Source organism: Rousettus aegyptiacus, unplaced genomic scaffold, assembly GCF_014176215.1.
Source record: "Rousettus aegyptiacus isolate mRouAeg1 unplaced genomic scaffold, mRouAeg1.p scaffold_m13_p_1, whole genome shotgun sequence".
NCBI lineage: Eukaryota > Metazoa > Chordata > Mammalia > Chiroptera > Pteropodidae > Rousettus > Rousettus aegyptiacus.
Window position 1 is genome coordinate 5,951,164 of NW_023416284.1, and position 20,608 is coordinate 5,971,771.

At 54.8% G+C, this 20,608-nt stretch overlaps 1 protein-coding gene across 3 annotated transcripts in view; it reads left to right on the top strand.

Moving 5' to 3' along the window:
- PEX14 (peroxisomal biogenesis factor 14) overlaps nt 1-20,608 on the top strand; it is a 115,119-nt gene that overhangs the window by 87,120 nt on the left and 7,391 nt on the right. For all 3 annotated transcript variants that reach the window (XM_016149381.2, XM_036228594.1, XM_036228599.1), the window contains exons 4-7: nt 2,630-2,758; nt 16,099-16,184; nt 19,058-19,160; nt 20,294-20,391. In XM_016149381.2, coding sequence (XP_016004867.1) covers nt 2,630-2,758; nt 16,099-16,184; nt 19,058-19,160; nt 20,294-20,391 — 416 coding nt within the window. The remainder of the gene's footprint in view (nt 1-2,629; nt 2,759-16,098; nt 16,185-19,057; nt 19,161-20,293; nt 20,392-20,608) is intronic.

Below are 20,608 nucleotides of genomic sequence, written 5' to 3' on the forward strand. Positions count from 1 at the left end.
GCTGGAGATGGAGGGCCTTGGGTTGTCGTCCGGTGGTACCATGCCCTGACTGTGTGATTTGAGGCAGATTTTGTACCCTCCTTGGGCCTCAGCTTTTTTTATCTGTTAAACGAAGGCAGTGGCCAGGATAACGGTCCAGCTCTGAAATTATATTATTCAGTGAGATCATTAAAATGCTTATTTTTTTAAGAGAAGAAAAATGATTCACTTTATGTAACTGAATCAAAATCCTGGCTCTCCGGAGAACGAGGGATATCAGAATTCCAGCCAGTGTAAATTTAGAGCATCAAATGATAAGGTCTCGGAAAAACAAGAGCTTGGAAGGATGTGCTGATGCCCTTTAAACCGCGGCTTCACTAGTGGGCTCAGCTGCAATAATGCAAGGAACATGTTTTATTAGGAAAATAGGCTTCATAAAAGCTCGGGCCAGAGGGCAGAGGCTCGGGCAGGGAGGCCTGTCCCTTTAACCGGCTCCAGCTCTCGGGCCGCAGCACAGCCTGTAACTTACTGTATATTTCCCCAGCGTTAAACATTATCGTACTTGTTTATATTTGAAAGAGCCAAAAGGGAAAATGAGAATGCAACTGAATGCTCCTTTTGGGAAAATTATCCTCATTTGCAGCCAGCGGCTGACAAGGCACACGAACCACCAGGTTTATAAAATTCCGTAGCGTGCCAGTGACCGTCGGCCTGTGCTGACGGCGCTCGAGCCGCGCTCTCCCCTAAGGGCTGATTGCGAAGTGGTTAAAGCGTGTCTTCCTAGCACCCTGAAAGGGGTTCCCCTTCCCGTTCAGGAGGGGTGACTGGCCCACGCCCGAGAGGAAACATGTTCTTCTCTGTTTTTGCTTGGCTCTTCTGTCTGCCCTGCCCCTGTTCTTGGGAAGTGAGGGTTAGAACAAACCCTTCGCAGCAGGCTGGGGAGCCTGGGAGGGGGAGTGTCTCCCCTTCGGCTCCATGTACTCAGGTTTAGCCTTTGTATTTGGAAGGTGCCAAGCGCCAGTAAATGACCCCCCTTTGCCACCTCGGCAACCTTTCCATCTGCCCATCGATGTGCTGAGGGCCTGGTGCGCTCGGGGCTGACCCGGCAGCCCTCGGACCTCGCAGAGGTGTGGCCTGGCCTGCGTGCCTGGCCAGCTCCACTGCGTGCAGGGCAGGAATGGCGAGGGGCCGCACTGTTACGTGGGGCCCGACCTCAGCTGCCCAGCGCAGAGAGGAGGAAGGGGCCCGGGGCCGTCCGGGCGATCTCCCCTGACCACTCGCGGTGGGGCACAGAAAGTCTGAGGGACGGCTCAGCCGGCTCCCACGCGATGTGGTGCTGGGCGGCGCCCTGCTGTGGAGCGTGAACGCACAGCGTCCATCAGCCCCTCGGCCCAGAGCGAGAGGCACCAGGCCCTGGAAGATGCGGCTCCCCAGACCTCGCGGTGCTTCATCCACCCCCAGGGGCAGATGCGCCGTGTGCTGCGGCCTCTAATGGAGAGCCGGCCAGCTGGGGAAGCGCTCTCGGCCCTGGGCTAAAAGCTGCGCGTTGCGGCTGGACTGGGCGTTGGGATTCCCGGAACAGCGGGGCTGGCCAGAGCCGTCTTTCGGTCTTCTGTGGACTGGCAGTGACCTCCCAGCTGCCTTTCCCACCCGCAGGGCTAGAGCACACCGCGGCGCGTCCCGAGCCGGCCTGGCGGCCCGTTACGCGCACACCTGGGTGCCACACGGCATCCCTGTTCTTAGGGTCGGTCGGTGCCCTGTCTGCTGCCCACGGAGCCAGCGTCCCCCGGCTGCCTCAGACCCGTTGAAAATATTCCAGCTGCGTGCCCACTGGAAATGTCTTCGTGGGCTTTTCAGTTGCCTTTTATTCCTCTGTGGGCAAATCCTCTCCACATGTCGTAGCCACTGCAGATGGCGCCCTGCTATTTCCTGAGGTCCCATGTGCAGTGTGGTTTAAAGTGTCGGGAAGATTACAAAAAAGGGGGAGGAAAGAAAAACTAGCCAAAGGCGATATAGGCAGCCTATGATAGGCTAGAGTAATAATCATCTGAAAGTTTGGGCCTGGCCTTGTTTTGATCTGTTTTCTTGTTTTATTTTCTTCTTTACATTCTATATCCCATTCATACTAATCACAGTCAGTCCTGATTTTTCTTTTTATTTCTGCATTTGTCATAAAATAAAGCAAATTATTCCCGTCTTCGGAAACGATCTAGACTAATTAGTCGTCTCACCCAATAATTAGTTTTTTGTTTCCCTGTCTGTTTTCATGCATTATTGTTAGTTTTTTCTCCTCTTTTTTTAACACCATTACAGATTAAAATGAGCCACATTTGCAGTTGATGGTATCTGTTTTCGGGGGAAGAATGGAGAATTGCAGTACGGAGCGACTTCAAAAGCAGCAATAAACTCAAGGATAAATTAAGGAAATTGAATGAGCCACATTTGGAAGCAGTGCCGAGGCTAATATTCTGTCGCTTAAGGTTAAATTGCAGCTCAGAGAGGTTCCAGAGAATCCGAAATCGGGGAGGCGGCGTTCCAGGGTGCTAGGCGCTCTGTGGCTCCGAGGGTCTTTTCTCGGTGGGGATTTTGTAGCAGCCGTGGACAGTGGCAAAAGGTACTCACCGGCCCGTTCTGTGCTCTCCTCCCCCAGGGCTGACGGATGAAGAGATCGATCTGGCTTTCCAGCAGTCGGGCACGGCTGCCACCGAGCCGTCGGCCTCGGGCCTGGCCGCACAGGTGGTTCCTGTCCAGCCCCCTCACCTCGTTTCTCAGCCATACAGTAAGTCGCCCGCTCGGACTCCTGCTTTCGCCTCGATTCGCCTCGATTGGGGTTGAGGACTCTGGCCAGAGACCAGAGAGCTTCCCGTCTCCTGGCCCCCCTGGACGCTGCACCCGGGGAGAAACTGGCAGCATCACCTGCCAGCCCATGGGCTTTTCCGAAAGAATGTGACACACCCACGGCCTCTTCTGGACAAACTTTTAAGTATGTGACAAAGCTTTAAGAAGAGACAAGGAGCCAGAATAAACGAGCGCACTGTGTTTGGTTCCAAGCAAGAGTGCGAAAGCATTTATTGGTTCAGTTTCCGTTTTCTTCTGCCGGTGCTTTTGCATGTTACTTTTTCACTAATGAGAACACAAACATCTGATTCACAAGTGCATTCACGTTTGCTCCCTGAAGTGACTTTCCTCTCAACTTTATTTTTAAAGTTAATATCAGTAGATTTAGACTCCCCCTTCTCCTTCCTCCCTCCCTCCCTCCCTCCTTCTTTCCTTTCTTTCCCTGTCTATACCGTGTGTAATTATATAGTGGCCGCCTGTTAGAGAAGTTCAGCTTAAATGTAAAGGTCCTTTTTGAATGTAGCTTCTAATTGTTACATGGAACAGTGACCCACAGGAGGTTTTGTTTTTAACTGAAAGTATTTTAGGAGTAAAGGTTCTTCAAACTAGTGATGAATGTACACCTCCAAAATACAGCCAGAACCCTTTCTTTAAGTCACTTGTACAAAGTCCGAAAGGGTCAAAATTGACTCCCAAGTGATGGAAAATAGTTCACTTTTGTGTCTTTAAAGTAACTGAGCCTTGGATTGGCTGTCTTTCAAACTGCCTTTTCTATAATTGTCTTCTTTTTGATTGTCTATCTCAAAACTTTCATTTTTTTTCAAAACATGATTTAAAAGTGTTTGTTAGATACTAGATTTTAAAAAGCGTCATTTAAAATGCCAGACTTGGTGTGCTGCTCCCCCCACGTGGTCTAAAGCTGCCTTCTAGCCTCACTTCACTGTCCTCACTGGCTCAGCCGCAGCCGGGGCAGCGAGATCATTGTGTAGACAGCTCAGGGGCCGGGCAGTGGATTAGAACCCACTCTGTGTGTCGCAGATCTCATTTCGATATCTCCTTCTTTTGCTTTCCAGATAAGGTTGAATGGGTGAGGCCAGGTCGCACACACCCAGATTTCTCTCCTCCGCGGTTGCCTTGTCTGAAAAACCGTTGGCTTTGTGTGACATCTGAGACCAGAGAAACAGTGTTTCCTGGTGAGCCTTGTGCTGGGGCTGCCGAGTCGGTAGCAGCTACTTGTCAGCCTGGGACTCATTCCTGCTTCCTGGCGAGCATTCTTTCCCATCCATTGTGTTTGCTTTGGGTCACTAAACATACTCTGCGTGTTTCTTTTTAACCAAAGGTTAAGTCTCCACACTTCTTCTTTAGTTGTGTCCCTGGCCCAGCCGTTTAATGGGATTTGTGGAGGACAAGCGGTGGCAGCTGGGGTGCAGAAGTCTCTAAAATGCACATCTGTTCTAGTCCAGCTGTTTCCTCTATGACTTAATACCAGACAGGTCTCTCGGCTACTTGGAAAACTTCTTGCTCAGAACAAAGTGTTCTGGTTGGTCACGGAGCTGGCCCCAAACAGCTGGTGTTTGCCGACTGGCTGGAAGCACAAAGGGTTAAACTGTTAGTCTTTCCGAAAGAGGCAGAAGAATGGGCCGGGGCGGGGCAGTTCAGTCATTTATATCATTCTCCCTTCCAGAACTCTCTGAGAAAAAGCATTACCCGGTTAGGTATTTAGGTAGGAGTATTTTTAAGAGTCTCCCAGCCCTAAAAATAAAATACATCTTCTTAGAGACAGACTTCCTCCTGCTTTGACGCTAGTATAAAAACAATGGTAATGGCACTTTTAAACACCTGAAGTTTTTAGTCGTCGCTGTGAGCTGCTCGCTCGTACCACGACGCTGCTCCTCCAGCTCGGGGGTGACCCTACCTCTTCACTTCTGTACTTTTGCCAAGAGGTGTCAAAACTGCTCCAAAAAAAAAAAAAAAAAAGAAGCTTGATTTTGATTAATATAGAGAAAGAAGACTTTGCCTGACTGATAATAAAACTGATAAATGACATTTGAATTACTTGTAGCGGTAATTTATTACATAAAATATCTTTTATTTGACATGCGATTAGTTGCTGGAAGCATCACTCAATCTGACTAGTTTAAACATGCTCTAAAATGAACCCCAGTAAAAACCAGGGCTGTCTGCTGCTGGCATTATGAAATATACTAATCCAGGAGTGAGGGAAAAATCTGACTTTAAATATTTAAATGATTAATTGGGTTTATATATTTTTTTTACCTTTCTAACCCCCTTAATTACAAGCAAACTCAGGGGAGTTTCTGAACTAGGTGTGCAATCTGCATGCTTATCGCTGAGGCATTGTCTGCGTCCTGGGAGGGATTTATGGCCTCCATTCATGTGTGTTCCTGCCGACTTTACATCTGGAGCTCCCAGCCCTTCTCTTCCCATTCCTTGGCGTTTTAAGGACATTCTGTCTCTGAGCCCACGCCCAGAAAATGGGATTCTCTTGGGTCAGCCCCGAATGCTCACATCGCAGGGAAGGGTAGCTTTTCCGAGACCACTGCAGGGAGCCCACGGCCTCTGGGTCATCACCTCTGGACTTGCCGTCCTGCTCAGTGGCAGGTAGGTGTCCAGTGCTCGGTACCTCTTTTGACATCTGCTCTTTGGTGAATGAGGTTGACCTTGAGATGTTAGTAAATGCCACTGACGGCAGAGAGAACGTGAAGGCCCAGTTCATCATTAAGCACTTGCTGTATACTCAGTACAGTATCGTGAGACTGAAAGCAGGATCTTTAAGAATCTTTCGGGCGCCCCGGAAGAGGTAAGATAAACTCTTTTAAGAGAGGATGATAACACAAGGAGTGATTTCATGCCAAAATTAATTATACAGACAAGAAATTCCACAAGAATACAGAAAAGAGAAAAATTAGTGTGGGCACGAGAAGTCAGAGAGAGAAGGCTTTGAGCAAGTGGTAGGAGGCGGACACGAGGGGGAACTTGGTGTCACCTGCTGTGAGGGTAGACCAGTGTCGCCGTGGCTTAAAGTTGGGTAGAGCCGAGGAAGAGCCAGGCCAGAATTTGAGAGCGAATTTGACATCCTGCGCTTCTTATTCTCGTTTCTTCTTGTTTGACTTTGAAGCCGAAAGCAGCGTGCATGCGTGTGCGCGTGCGCGTGTGCGATGCCTAGCGCAGTCCTGGACGGAAAGTCCTGATAAATGCTTGCTTGATCGATTCGTTCCAAGCTGATTTTCCTTCTTTCCTCCCAGGGGGACAAGAAGCAAGGTAGCTTTGAGATACAGGCAGGGCCAGTGTGAATTTTGTAGGATAGTAATTTTTTCTTAGGCTTAAATATTCCCCCCCTCCTACTGTCTTTGATAAACAATTTAGGCCTTTCAGAGACTGACCTATAGCTTCAGTTGCCTCTTAAAATAGGATGTAAATATCTAAGGTTGGGGAAAGGTTTTGACATTTCATTAGAAATCATGACAGAGAGTGTGTTCTTTCTCAGTTTGTTTCTGTCGTAGCCCCGTTTAGTAACATACACTTACCCTTGCTTATCTGAATTCACTGAGCAAGCATTTAGTATCGAGTGCCTGCTAGTGCCTGGCACGGTGCTGGAGCCCCGGGATGGCAGCACTAATAGCCGAGCTAGTCCCTCGCCCCAGCTGCTCCTACATCGTAGGAAAGGCAGCTAAAGGAACAGGGCAGTGCCTGTGAGCTCGGCCCAGGTGAGGACAGTGTCACAGACGAGGCAAAGGGGTGCTTCAGTGAGCAGGAGGTGGAGCGGACCTGGGGGATGGTGATTGATGCTGCGGCCAGACAGAATGAACAGGCACATCCAGGCGAAGGCGCACGGACGCGAAACCACACGACACCCAGAGGGGCTGGAGCCTGAGGCCGGAGTGTCAGAAGAGGCGACCCGAGAGGCCAGGCCAGTCACCCTGGCGGAGGACAGTCAGAAGCACGGTGATTTTTTTACTTTGAAATGCATCATCTGGTTATTCAAGGCTGTATAACCTGTGTGACCATGTTACTCTTTGGCTGGTATTAAAGTTACTTGTCTCATCTGAGCAGATGCTGTTGGGGAGTTAGGGACGACATCCTGGGAGGCCGTCATCCAGGTGCTCCATCTGGGGGGAGTTAGGGACGACATCCTGGGAGGCCGTCATCCAGGTGCTCCATCTGGGGGGAGTTAGGGACGACGTCCTGGGACGCGGTCGTCCAGGTGCAGTGCCCTCCTGCTCTTCTCTGCCTGGCCAGCTCATTGCTCTTCTTCAAGGTTGGGGTCTGCTGTGGGCATCCCCACCCCCTGCCCAGGGAATCCCTCAAAAGCCTCCATGCCTGGAGGATGGACACTCTCCTTGCCTTCTCACTCAGCCCCCTTCTCCCTGCCACAATACTCCGAAATGTTGATTCACTGTCTTTCCTGTTTAACTGTGAGTTCCTGAGCTCAGAGGCTTTAAAAAATATTTTTTAATCTCTGACTCAGGACCGTGACTTAGAAGATGTTCTAGAAATACTTGTTGAATGGGTAAATGGTGATGGACATGTGCTTCCGCACTGCAAGGCTGTCATATGCTACCACCCACTCGGGGCAGCTGAGCCGGTCAGTGGGGCCTTCTGCGTGCTGGGCCGTGTCGGCTGGCGAAGTAGAGGACAGGCCTTGCCTCCAGGAGGCCACCGATGAACTAGAGGGAAAGTTTTAGCTGGCAAAACAGGTGGGTTTAGGATTGCTAATTTTATTATTCTTCATAATTTATGTAAATGTTATGTTCTTTCATATGTAACGAATATCACAGGGTGTGTTTTAAAAAGTCGAATTAGAATTCTTGGGTCTCACCTCTTCCCTTGGTCTCAGCTGCCAGCAGAGTGAGAATCTAACCTGCTGGGCGTTGTTCTCAGTCGCTGCTGACTTCCTGCAGCTTTTTTTCTTTTAAAGTTCTGACCAGCCTTTTTTAAAGCATCAGCCTTGATTAAGGTATAATTTACACAAAATAAAACGCACCAATTTTAATTGTACGACTCGAGTGTCGACGAGCGCGCACGTCCCTGTAGCCGTCACCACACTGCGCACACTTCCAGCACCCTGAATGGTTCCCGCGCGCCCCGTTCCCGGCCAGCGCCAGCCACCCCGACTCCGGGGCAGCCACTGGTCTGCTTTCTGTTGCTCCTGATTAGACTCGTCTTTCCTGGAGTTTGACATAAATGGAAACTTACAGTGTGTGCTCGTCCGCGTCTGGCTGCTTTCGCTCAGCATCACGCCTTTGAGACTCATTCCGGGTGCCGTGCGGGTGCCGTGCGGGTGCCGTGCGGGTCAGCAGTCCCGCCCTTGTGACTGCCGAGCGGCGTCGTGTGCTGTGGACACCCCCCCGTTGGCTCACCTGTTCACTGGTTGGTGGGCTTTGCGCTGTTTCCAGGTTTGAGCTGTTACGAGTAAAGCTCTTGCGAACATTCGTGTACAGGTCTGTGTTTTTATTTTTCTCCGGTAAATGCCGAGAAGTGGAATCGCAGGTTATCTGTTAAGAGTGAGTCTCACTTCATAAGAAACTGCCAAAGTGTTTTCTGAAGTGGTTGCACCATTTTGCAAACCCATCAGTGAATGCGAATTCTAGTTTGCTACCTGTCTGTCCTCACTGACAGCATTCCCAGTCTTTTTAGCGTTGGCAGTTTTAACGTGTGTGTAGTGGGATCTCATAGGCATCTGAGTTTACGTTTCTGCGATGACTAATTTGAACATCTTTTTATGTGCTTATTGTCACTTGCGCAACTTTTGCAAAGTGTCTTTCCAATCTTTTGCCTGTTTTTAATTGCCTTATTAAGTTAGAAGAGTTCTTTAAGTATTCTGGATTTAAGTTCTTGTCAAAAGTATGTATTGTTAGCATTTCTTCCTAGTCTGTGGCTTGCTTTATTCCCTTAACATTTTTTGAAGAGCAAAAGATTTAAAATCTGATCACACCCATTTATCTTTTTTTCCCTTTTACAGTTTATGGTTTTTGTGTCCTCAGAAGCCTTTACCCCAAGGTTCAAAAGATGGTCTCCTATGTTTTCTTCTAGAATTTTCATAGTGTTCATTTTAATGTTGATTCATTCTCAGTTACTTTTGTGTGTGGTATAAGGTGAAGGTCAAGTTTATTTTTCCCTATGTGGATATCCAGTTGCACCAGTACCGTATCTTCAAAAGATTATCCTGCCTCCATCGAATTTCTTGCTCCTTTATCAAAAATCCAATCATTTACATATGCGTGGATCTGTATCTAGACTCTTCCTAAAAAATTATTTTTTAAACAAAGCTATCGAAGTATATTTTACATTTCATGAAACCCAGCCACTTCAAGTGTACAATTCAACGACTCGGTAATTTTACTGAGTGATACAACCATACATCATTTTTAGAGCACTTATAAGCCCCAAATAAGATCCTTTGTGCTCATTTCACTGTTAATCTCACCTCCAGCCCCAAAGCAGCCACTAAAACTGTACCTTTCTGGGCATTTCGCATTAATGGAATTACACGGCGTGTGACCCGTTGGCTGCGGCTCGTGGATGAGGCGGCATGTGGCAGTACTTCGCCCCTTCGTGCAGCTGGGCAGCGTTCCACGGTGTGCGTGGGCCACGTTTTGTCGGCTCGTTCTGACTGACAGACGTTCAGGTCCTCTCCAGGTTTGGCTAACACGAATCGTGCTGGAAGTCTCGCGTGGACACACGGTTTCCTTCCTCTTGGTAGAGATCTGGGGCGGAGTTGCTAGGTCGTGTGCAGTTTTGTGTTTCTGGATTCCTTTCATTTTTTTCTTTCTAATTAGCGTTTTTGAAGTAAAATTGGAGACATGATAAGATTAATCACTTTTAAGTGTACAGTTCGCTGAGTTGTACCAGCTCCTCGTGATTTACGTCACCAACACGATAGTCACAATGTAGAGAATGTCCATCACCCCGAAAAGTTTCTGTGTGCTCTCCACATCTCCGTTGTCCTCAGTTCCGGTCCTGCCCACCAGCAGTGGCCTCTCTGTCCCCGAAGTTCTGCCTTTCAGAAAATTTCACGTAAACGAAATCATACAGCGTGTAGTCTTTTGGGTCTGGTTTCTTTACCTTCCTGCATACATGCATAGGTAGATGGACAGATACACATACATACACGCCTGCATGTGTACATACATACATGTGTGTTACAGGACCAGGAAGGAGGAGTTCAGACCCTGTGAGCTGCACATTTCCACCCCCCACCCCCGGCCTGTCGTATGGATACCCCACAATCCGTTCCTCTGGTGACCAGTGTCCACTTCGGTGCTATTACGACTGATGCTGCCACGGACACACGAGTCTTTGTGGGCAGCTATGCTTTTCTTTCTCTTGGGTAAATACCTGGGAGTGGAATGCCGTGGTCAGACCTTACGTTTGACTTTATGTGACATTGTCGGACCGTTGTCCAGAAGGGCCGCACCCGGCGACGTTCCCGTCAGCAGCACGCGAGGGTTTCGGTTGCTCCACGACCTTGGCGACCCTTGGTATGCTCAGTTTTTAAGAGTCGCCACTCTCTCGTGTGCATAATGGAAGCTCACTGGACTTTCAGTCTGTGTTTCCGCCGTGACTGACGATGTCGCGCATATCTTCGTATGCTTATTGGCCATTCATGTGTCTGGCGAAGTGTCCCAGTCTTTTGCCCATTTAAAACTTCACCTCGTCTGTCTTTTTACTAATGAATTACGAGAAGTCTTCGTGTGTTCGGGCTGTAAGTCCTGTATCAAGTGTGTGTTGTGCGGATGTTTTGCTCCCAGCCTGTGGCTTGCCTTTCCATTTTCTTGGTAGTGCCTTTTAAAAAGCAAAAGTTTAAAATTTGAAGATGGCCATTTTATCATCTTTTTTTCCTTTTATGGTTTATGCCTTTCGTATATTCAGATGTCATTGCCAACCCCAAGGTTGCAGAGATTTTCTTCAGAGTCTTCTGTTTTCTTACGGAAGCTTTATAGTTTTTGTCTTTCGGTTGAGGTGCGTGATCAATCCATTTTGAGTTAATTTTTGTGTATGGCGTAAGGCAAGAGCTGAGGTCTGTTTCTCCTAGTTTGGACGTCCAGTTGTCTCCGCACAGTTGTCGTGAAGATTGTCCTTTCCCCATAGCATTCCCTTGGCCTCTTCGTCAAAAACCAGTTGACCGTATAAGCACGGGTCTATTTCTGGGTCCTTCTGAATTCTTACAGTGTGATTAGGGTTCATATTTTTTAATCCGTGAGTGACGATATAGATATGCTTCAATGTCCTTCCTGGCCGAAGACGGCACTGCTGATAGGATTGCAGCTCACGAGGAGTGGAAAATGTTGTCTTTCACAGGGTGTACACGCGAAGGCAGGCCTCGAATTTTCGGATGTGACTGTCATTGGGCACAGCTGTGGCACCTTCGCCTCACAGGCCGCCAGGTGCTTCCATTCAGAGCAGAGCCGTTCTGTCCCTAGTTGCCGCGCGGCCTGGGTCGGTGTGTCTTTCTGCCCGCTGCCCGCCTTCCTCGACTCAGCCTGCGGTGCCCCTCAGCTGGTCACCAGTCTGTCCGTGTGTTCAGCCCCGCGGCTCTGTGCTGAACTGACACCGATCTGGCAGACTGGCTTCCTTCCAGGGCCTCACCGTGGATGAGCCTGTCTCATCATTTAAATATCAGGGTGGCTGGCAAGCAAAGCCGATGGGGTGATTTGAGAACCTGGGCACACGGCCGTGTGGAGTCCTGGCCCCAGCCCGTGCGTGTGGAGGGGGCCGTGGCGAGGCCCGCCCCGTGCGCAGGCTGCAGCGTCCCCGAGGACTCGACGGTTCCTCCTGCCGTCAGCCAGCACACTGCTGGATGCACACTGTCTGCGCACGAGGGTTTCGTGGCAGCTTCCAGCTCTGTGCCGCTGACTCTTTACTGGGCAGTGGCATTTCTGTGCTGTCACCGAGACTCTGACTTGGTGGTTTCGAGTTCGACGTGGCAGTTGTGTGCACGATTCCCGGCCCGGCACACGTGTTCCCGCTCGGTGGTGCTTGCTCCCACCTGCGAGGTGAGGATTTCTTGCTCGGTGGAGATGCAGCTAAAGGAGCTGAGGAACGTGGGTTCTGCTGGTGTTCGGGGCGGGTTGGGAGGCATGGAGGGGATGCAGCGCTCTCCCCTGATGGGGCCCCCAGACACGGCGGAGTCGCCCGAAACCTCTGAGGCTGGCAGAGCCCAAGTGGTGGGCGGGAATCCTTGGACGCTAAGGAAGCTGTGGGGTTTCGAAGAGCCCCACACCCTCTGCTAGGCAGAGTCTGTCCTCTGACCTCATGAGGGCCCAAGGGAAGTCCCGGAAGTGCTCGCTCGGGCAGGATGAGACTCGCCGCCATGGTCTCTCGTCGTCCTTCACGAGACGCAGTGACGCGCTGTGTTGGGGAAGCGCCGTTCGGCCAGTGTGCCGGTCACGCCTGCTGGGAAAGGGCTGTGGGTAATTTGAAGCTGAGTGACGGTACGAACATCACCGCGCCTGGGCTGCTTAAGCACAGCGGAGCCCTGCCACCTTCAGTCAGGGGGGTCGTGCTTCATAAGAAGGGAAAATGACTTCGGGCACCATCTGGTTGGTGACGGGGATCCAGGGTCTCTGCTCTCGGGCTCCTTGCCCCGTGTGCCTTGTCTGCAGACACCTGCCTCCGGACTGGGCGCAGGGGCGTCATTTCTCTTTCCAGCTGGAGCTGGAAAGCGTGGCCCCGCTGTCTGCTCTCGACTGGAGGATTCTGGACATTCAGGGATCATGGCGACAAGAGAGGTGCTACCTTCCGGGTGCTCTGCTCTCAGTTTACTCGTGGTCGGTCTGCCCTGCGCTTGAGCAAGGCAGCCCCAGGGTGGGCCAGGGGAGGACTCCAGGTGGCCCCAGGGAGGGTGTGAGCCAGTTTTGGATCACCCCGAGTGCTTTCTCAGTGGCCCTGGTCTCTACCTTTTGAAAGGCGTTCAGTGGGTAGCGGTATTCTCCATCGTGGTTTTTCTTTTCATTCCGCCACAAGATAGAATTGTATCACACATCTCCAAAACGAGTAAAATGGCATTTCAGCTTCTTGTCTTTATAGACTCTCTGAACTTTAGGAAAGATCATTCTGGTTCCTTTTCATTAATAATGAAAACCAGGGGGCAATAAAATGTTCTCGACGCGAGCATGGCGGGCACAGGGAGCAGTGCGGGGCGAGGGGCATGGCCGGCGGGGAGCCACAGGTGTTTCCTGGGCAGGGGTGTGGACAGGCGAGGGCCGCCGCTGAGAGCGAGTCCAGCCTCTGCCCCTGCTCAGCCCCGCGGCTCTGGTGCCCCAGCGAGAGGCTGTGCTTCCCGAGGCTCAAGGTGTGCAGGGGGAGGCTCGGCGCGCTTCGGGGCGGTGTGCAGGGGGAGGCTCGGCGAGCTTCAGGTTCTGGTCCGGTTTTCGTTGCAGCTGTTTTCTTGTCAGATGCTTAGCGGGCATTTGGGGAGTTAGTGGTGAGCAGGACACTCCGGACGCGCGCCCGTTCTGGGGGTCTCTCTCTGCGGGGCCGGCCGTGCGGCTGGGCGTGCCGCGTGCGGGCTGCAGCCCTCACGAGCAGCAGCACCCTGGACCAGTAGCTTCGCTTTTTCCTCCTAAAAACGAACTTGCGCTAGGTGCTGGGTTTCGCATCGCAGCCCTCTGAGCAGAGACGGCCGGGGATGGGACAGGAGTGGGGCACGCCTGGGCCCCCCGCGCTTCTGGACGGATGTGACAAGCGGCGATTGCCCGCCTGCTCAGACGCCCGTTGGACGGGGTGTCACCACAGGTCGGAGCAGCCGAGCGCCTTCTGGAGCCGGTTTCTTAGACGTGACACTAGCGTCCCCACGTGACTTGGAAGGGGGCAGGGGAGTCCTGGCACCCCAGAGCCCAGAGCCCATGAAAGAATAGATGGATAAATGTATGTAGATATGAAAACACCCGCATGCCACAAGCACCATGAGCAGAGCCAAGAGAAGAGAAAACTGGGAAAGAGTTTGCAGCTCCTGCCGCAGACAGGGGGCTAATTTCCCTGCATAAAAAAAGTTTCTGTAAATCGATAAGGAAGTTGATAGATGGCGTGGAAAAGTAAGGAACATACACAGCACCCTGAAAAAGTCAGTCCTCACCCATAATATGATAAATGCAAAGTAAACCTGGAGCGAAGTACATTCCCGCACTCTGCTGTGGGCAGGACTCTACGACTGACCGTGGTTAACCCGTTGTGAGTGTGCGGGGCTGGTGGCAGGGAACGGTGTGGCCCCCGCGGAACGCGGCCTGGCCGTGTCCGTCAGCACTGCAGATGCTGGCCCTCGGACCCGCCTCACGGGAACCCACGGTTACAGAGGTGCTGGTGCGTCGTGTGGGAGGTGACGTGTGTGCACGGCCACCGGTGGCAGGCGGCGTGGCGTGAAATGGGAAAAGACTGGGGCCGTCTGCATGGACCAGTAAACGGCCGTGGGAAAGAGGAGAATGAGACGTAGGGGAAAGAGAAGGAAGATGGTCCCCATCCATAGTCCCCGGCCGGCCGGCTGGGAAGCGATCGGCAGTGGCCGCCGGGGCGCATGGTGCCCGCGCGTAGCAGACGGGCATCGTCTACGGGACGTTCACACCGCGTGCGTCGCCTGTTCAAAACCTGTAGAACCGAAACGGGCCGAGGGCTGCAGGAGAGGCCGCCTGTGGATTAGTTTGTGCCGGAGCCCCGGCGGGGAGGGGAGGCGGTGGCCCAGGAGAGACTCTCCCCTCCCCCCTCAGTGTCTCCTCTGCTCCCCGAGGGCCCCATCGCAGCTCGGGGGAGGGAGCGTCGCCCTCGCCCCCTCGGGGTCTTTGCCGCTCTGATCCCCACGGGGCTGCGGGCCAGCGGCCCCCTCCCCGGGCGCCCCAGTCCTGCCCCTGGGCTTTGAGAGCCGGCCCTCCCTGTTCTTTGGCCCGGAGCGGCGGGGTGGCACACGAACCTCCAGGCCGCGGGAGGTGAGCACCTGACGGCTCGGCGCCCGTGTGGCGGTGCTCAGCGGGCGGGGCGCTCCTGGGAGCCGCGGGGCGCTGCCTCCTCCACCTCTGTGTCCGTCCCCGTTCACTCCCAGGTCCCCGGCCCTCGTCTCCTCCCGGCAGCGTGCTGCGGGCGGGCGCCTCTGGGTACCCCCATCGGCCCTTGAGAGGAGGCGGGCTGCAGGCTGGGTGGGCTGGACACGGCGGCTCCAGGGGGGCACCGCGACTGGTTCCCGCGCCTCTAAGGGTCGCTGGGGCGTCGGACGGGGTCAGGGACACGGGCCGCTCCGAGGGCGCTGGGCCAGGAGCCGCCCCTTCGTGAAGACTGGCCGACGTTGCCGGGGTCGCGCCGGACAGCAGCTCGGACAGCAGCTTGTCCTCCTGCGTCGGGCGCCAGCCCCGCCCCGGCCGCTCCTGTTCTCGGGGCCCCCGGCAGCTCCCGCTTTCTTCCCTGCTGTGGCCCACCCTCGGGGCTGCTGCTGCTGTTCTCCAGGGGCAGCTGGCCCGTCACTCCCCTCGTCAGGCCTTCGGTGACCCCATGCCTGTGTGAAACGACATTGGGGTTCCCTGGGCACGGTCTCCTCCTGGCTTTGCTTTTTCCTCCCGTTTCCTGCTCAGTACCCGCCACGGCTCCCGCACTTGCTCGGCCCCGCTCTGTCCTTGCGGCGCCCTTGGCCGGCAGCCGCCTCCGCGTGGTCCGGCCCAGGGGCTCCCCGTCCACACTGGCCGCCTTCGCTCCCCGGAGCCAGGTCAGCCGCTGCCTTCACCTGGCGGGGGCGTCGCCCGTGGGTTGTCGCTTCTCCACCAGCTCACGAGGAGAGCCGAGCAGGCGGACCTCGTCGCTCCGTGTCCCCTTCCTGCGCCCGCCGCGTAGTCAGGCGCACGGTCAGTGCGTCCCAAAGCGTCGAATGAACGGGTGATGCAGAGGCCGCCCTCCACCCAGCCCGCTTCCGAGGTGGCTCTTAGCTTCTCCCTGTCCACGGCGGGGCACGTGGGCGTGTGCTCATGTCCCCCCGCGGGCTCCCTGGTCCCCGGAGTGGACACCGCGCCGACGGTCTTCAGGTCGCCTCTACCGCCCGCCCCCCCGACGCCGGGGCCTGGCTCACGCCGGGCGCCGCGCAGCAGGCGCGTGGAGGCAGGTGGTTCCGAGCACCCGGCCGGAGGAGGGGCCGCGGCTGCCCGGTGTCCTGGCGGTCACACGGGCCCCTGTGGTCGGGCGTGGCAGGGGCCAGTCCCGTGGGATGAGGACTCTGAGCGCACGTCCCTGCCCTGGGGAAGGACACGTGTGCCCCGCCTCCCAACGCGCCTTCTCTCCCACCCGCAGGCCCCGTGGGTTCCCGCTGGAGAGATTACAGTGCCTTGGCCGTCATCGTGGTGGGAATCGCGTTCGGATTTCACCAGCTCTACAAGGTAAGCCCGGCCGTCAGCCCCGTGGCCCGCTGTCCTGGGCTTTATCCGCGTGGTGGCCCCCGCCCCAGGGCGCGGGGGCAGAGTGGGCCTGCGTGTGGAGGCAGGCTGCAGTGAGGAGCGCACTCCGGGGGGTTCAAGTCCAGGTCCGGCCCCCACCCGGGTGGGTGCACTCAGCAGGTTCAGCCCCCGCCTCACCCACTGGGCTCGGCATCTCCCCTCGAAGTCCCTGCCCTGCAGGGCGGCTGCGGGGCTGTCGCTTGGTCGGCCGTGTCAGGCCCGCGGTGAGAGGCACGGGGTTTTGGGGAGACCAAATGGCGTGGCGGCTAAGCGTGGACGGGGAGCCCAGCCGCCTGTGTCGCATCCGGCCCTGCCACGCGGGGGACGTGTGGCCGCAGGCTCCGTGGTCTCGTCTGTACGGCGGGGACAGCGGGCCCAGCGGGCCCTGCCTCACGAGGCTGTCGAGAAGCCCCCGGGTGCGCCTGCGGCACCGCAGGGCGCGTGGTGGGGAGGGAGCACTCTGCCCTCCGGTCCCGCCGTGGCGTCCGGAACCAGCTTCGCGGACCCAGCACAGTCGTCGTCACGAGGCCTGTTTTTTGTTTCCTGTGTGTTGCGTTGGCATCCATGTAACTCGAAGATTTTTCCCAGGCTTCATAGCCAACCCTCAGGATCCTGGGGGTCATTGCCCCCAACTGAGTGAACATTTACCTCCCGATCCCAGGTACTAACTACCAGATACGAACTTTGATTTGAAGCAAATGAGTCTTTTCTGGAAGCTGCAGAGCCAGGGTAGGTCCCCAGAGACAACAAGTAAAGCAGTGGCCGGAGGACTCCCCGGCGCTGGTCCCGGAGGAGAGCCCCGTCCTCCCCGAGGCCGCCTGCCACTCCGCCCCTGACTAGGGGATTTTTTTTTTTTTTTAAGAGTCTGGGTGAATACCCGACTCACCCGGACTCACCGTCGTAACTTTCAGCACGTGAAACACGTTTGAACGTTGCACTCTGAGATTCTTAACTTTGACTTAGTACGAAAGCGAATGGCAGCGTCGCGGCAGAATACGGGTTTTCTCCAGCGTCTCGTCTACTCCTGGAGCTGGGCATTTCCATGTCAGGAAGCCGGCACCGTGACGCTCTGTGTCCCGGGACTTCCCTCTGTGACCCAGTGCCTCCCCTCAGCTGGTGTGAGTGAAGCCTCTTTCCGACCGCTGACTGTACAGTCACCGGGACGAGTAGAACTGAGAGTCCCGGCTGCACAGAGCAGCCAGCAAGCACCCGGCCGCACACGCCGCCCCCTCGGGCAGCCGCGACCCGATGGCCGCGGACAGCAGAGCTCCCCTCGGTGTGGATGGCCTGTTTCCATGAAGCTCCGATCTGCCCTCTCCTCTTTAAAAAAGATACAGTAAGAAATCAGTCCCGATGGTGACAAGAGAATTTCCGAAACATTTGCTAATAGTGTCTTTAAATTAAAGAAAGAGAGGTCCGGGGAGCAGGTAAACGGTCCTCGCGTTTTACGGATACCTAGAGACTGAGGCACGTGCCCCTTCTTTTGGCACGTTTGATCTCAGACATGGAATTCCTAGTTTGTTACATGTACAAGAATTTCTTGACTTTTGTGCTTAGAAAATTCTCAGCCCAGGGCATGAGGTTACATCTGGTGAGGTTCAGCTCCATTGCAGGTAATGAATGACTCACACGGCGGTTGAAAAGCACTTTGCAGAGTAAACGATGCTTCTACGTATGTGTGCACTAAATAATGCCCCCCACTTAGGGGGTGCTCCCGAAGCGCGGTCTCCCGCAGGCCCCGTGTGAGGGCCCGCCTTGGCCTTCCCTGGCACGGCGCCTTCGTGGGGAAGTGGCTCTGTTCTCCTGTCTGGGACCCCAGCAGAGTGAGAACCAGCATCCTCCTGCATCGCTCTGCAGGCGACCTCCCCTGCCAGCCTGCACTGCACCGCCCCTGGGGCCACCCTGTTCACGATGGTGGCCGGTCTCACACTCTGAAGTGGGGGGCAGGGGGAGGGGCGTCAGGAGCACATGCGCGTTCACCCAGCCACGGCCACCCTGCCGCCCACCCGCCGCCCCTTCACCCCTCAAGCCTTCTTCCTGAGTGCTCCGGAGCCCTCACCCTCCCTAGCACGGGTTCCCCGCATTTGGGGGCCCCCTGCTTGGTGGCCCTCTCCCCACCGCCATAGTCAGTTTCTCCAGGTCCTGCCCTTTCCGCTCCCTTCCGGCCCTGGCCCTTCTTTCTGGGGGGGTTTGCTGCATCTGATTCCGCTGGAGGAAGGTTGTCAGGAGGGGTCAAGGCGTCATTTAGAAGGACTGAGGGGACCCCTCCCAACGGCCTCGGGATGTCCATACATTATCCTCCAGTGAAAGGACTGGGGAGCCCAGAAATCTGTTGTGGATTCTCATCTAGTCTTCTAAGTAATTTTTTATTTAATTTTACTATTTGTTTGCAAGTAGATAATTCATTCACATGGCTCAAAATGTTATGGGTTCAGAAGAGTGTGGCATGGAGCCTCTCTCCCTGTCCCCCGGAGGCCACCGCGATCGCACTTTCTCGTGTGATCTTTTACAGTCTTATCTCACAACTTTTAAAGCAGAATTTAAAATGTTTTCGTTACAGAAATAATACACACTATAGCACCGTTAAGAAAACTAAAAGAACCCGAAAGTTTTCCATAAGAATAAACCGAATCGGTTTTACCCGCCCCCACTCCTGGTCCTGGCCCTTCCTCAGCATTTGTACGTGGTTGTGATCAGTCTCATAACTTTTGAATATCTTGTTCGTTTTCGTTGTTGGCCTGGGGACGACAGAGAGTCGGTCTGTGGAATGACAGACCATTGGAGGGTAACTCGAACACGCACCCTGCTTCTTGTAGAAATACCTGCTCCCCCTCATCATGGGCGGCCGGGAGGACAGGAAGCAACTGCAGAGGATGGAGGCGAGTCTCTCGGAGCTGAGCGGCAGCGTGGCGCAGACAGGTGAAAATTAATGGGTCCGTCAAGTCGCCCCTCAGAGCCTTCCCCAGCAGCCCCTTCCCTGCCCCCTCCCCTCTCCCCTCGTCTCCACTTTATGTGGTGACTTCATTTATCTGCTCTGAGAATCTGTTCACATTTGCAAATGAAGCCGCCGTCATTTCGGTTTAATTTGAAATTGCTTGTTTACTGTCGGCGCGGCCTCAATTAATTATGTTTTTACGGAAAGGCTCCCAACCTCAGAATATTAATAAGGGGAATAAAATGACAGCCTTTCTAAGGGCTGTAAAGTTCATTTTTAATTTCTGCTTCTATAAGGTTTTCAGGGGGGTTTTCAGCGATTTTCCCCCTTCCCTCCAAGAATCCAACGCGGGGTCAAGAGAGGCTGTAATTACTGTGGCTCTCGGGGGGCCCCGGCCACGCCCTCCGCCATCGACTCCCGGGGCTGGCATTCGTTACCCGGGCCCCAGCGCTGGCCCGAGTTAGCTGGGACCTGTCACACCAGCGGTGGCTCCTCCTCATAAACTTGTTTACTAGGTGGAGGCTCTGAGACTAAGAACTCGGGCGAGCGAGAGAGAGCCGCTGGCCCAGGCAGCCCTCAGAAACCCTCCAGTGGTGGTGGCCCCGAGGCCCAGACGAGGTCTCGTGATGCTGTGACACCCGGAGCTGTGCGGCCCAGCTTGGTTGGGAGGAAGGAGCGTCAGGGAAGCAGGGTGGGGAGCGCAGTTTTTAAGGACCCTGCGCAGTGTGGAGGCCTGAGGCGGGGCCCTCCCCGGGCTGGAGACGTCCCCTGACCCCTGAGTTCCGCAGGGGCTGGAGACGTCCCCTGACCCCTGAGTTCCGCAGGGACGTGGCGAGGAGGCCCATGAGACGGTGGGTGGCCTGCAGCAGCCCAGCAGGGAGTCAGCAGATGCAGTTGGGGGGCAGGTTTTGGACGGATGTAGTGTTGACCTTGGACAACTACACAGTAGAAAGATAAAGCAGAAGTATTAGAGGTTCGACTCCCAAGGTGCAGATAAACGTGTGGGCGTGGGGTATGGGGGTGTCTGAGTTAGGTGCTGCAGCGTAGGGCGTGCGGAGCGAGGGAAAGGGGTCCGCGTGTGTCGTTTAACAGAGTCGCCCCTGCTCTTCTCGCCCAGTGACTCAGCTGCAGATGACGTTAGCCTCCGTCCAGGAGCTGCTGGTCCAGCAGCAGCAGAAGGTGCAGGAGCTCGCCCACGAACTGGCCACGGCCAAGGTACGCGCCCCGGCCCCCGGCCCTCGGGTCGCTCCAGGTGCCTCGCACGGCCTCGCCCCTCGCCTACTGTGTCCGTGGCGTGTGACTTAGTCTTTTGTCACGCTGGTTATGTGACGGGCCCGCACTGCCCCAGCGGAGAGAAGGGGCATTCCGTGGCGGAGGCCACGTCCCTTGTCTCCCTGTCACCTCCCGCGGCAGCACACGCCCAGCCCTGGAG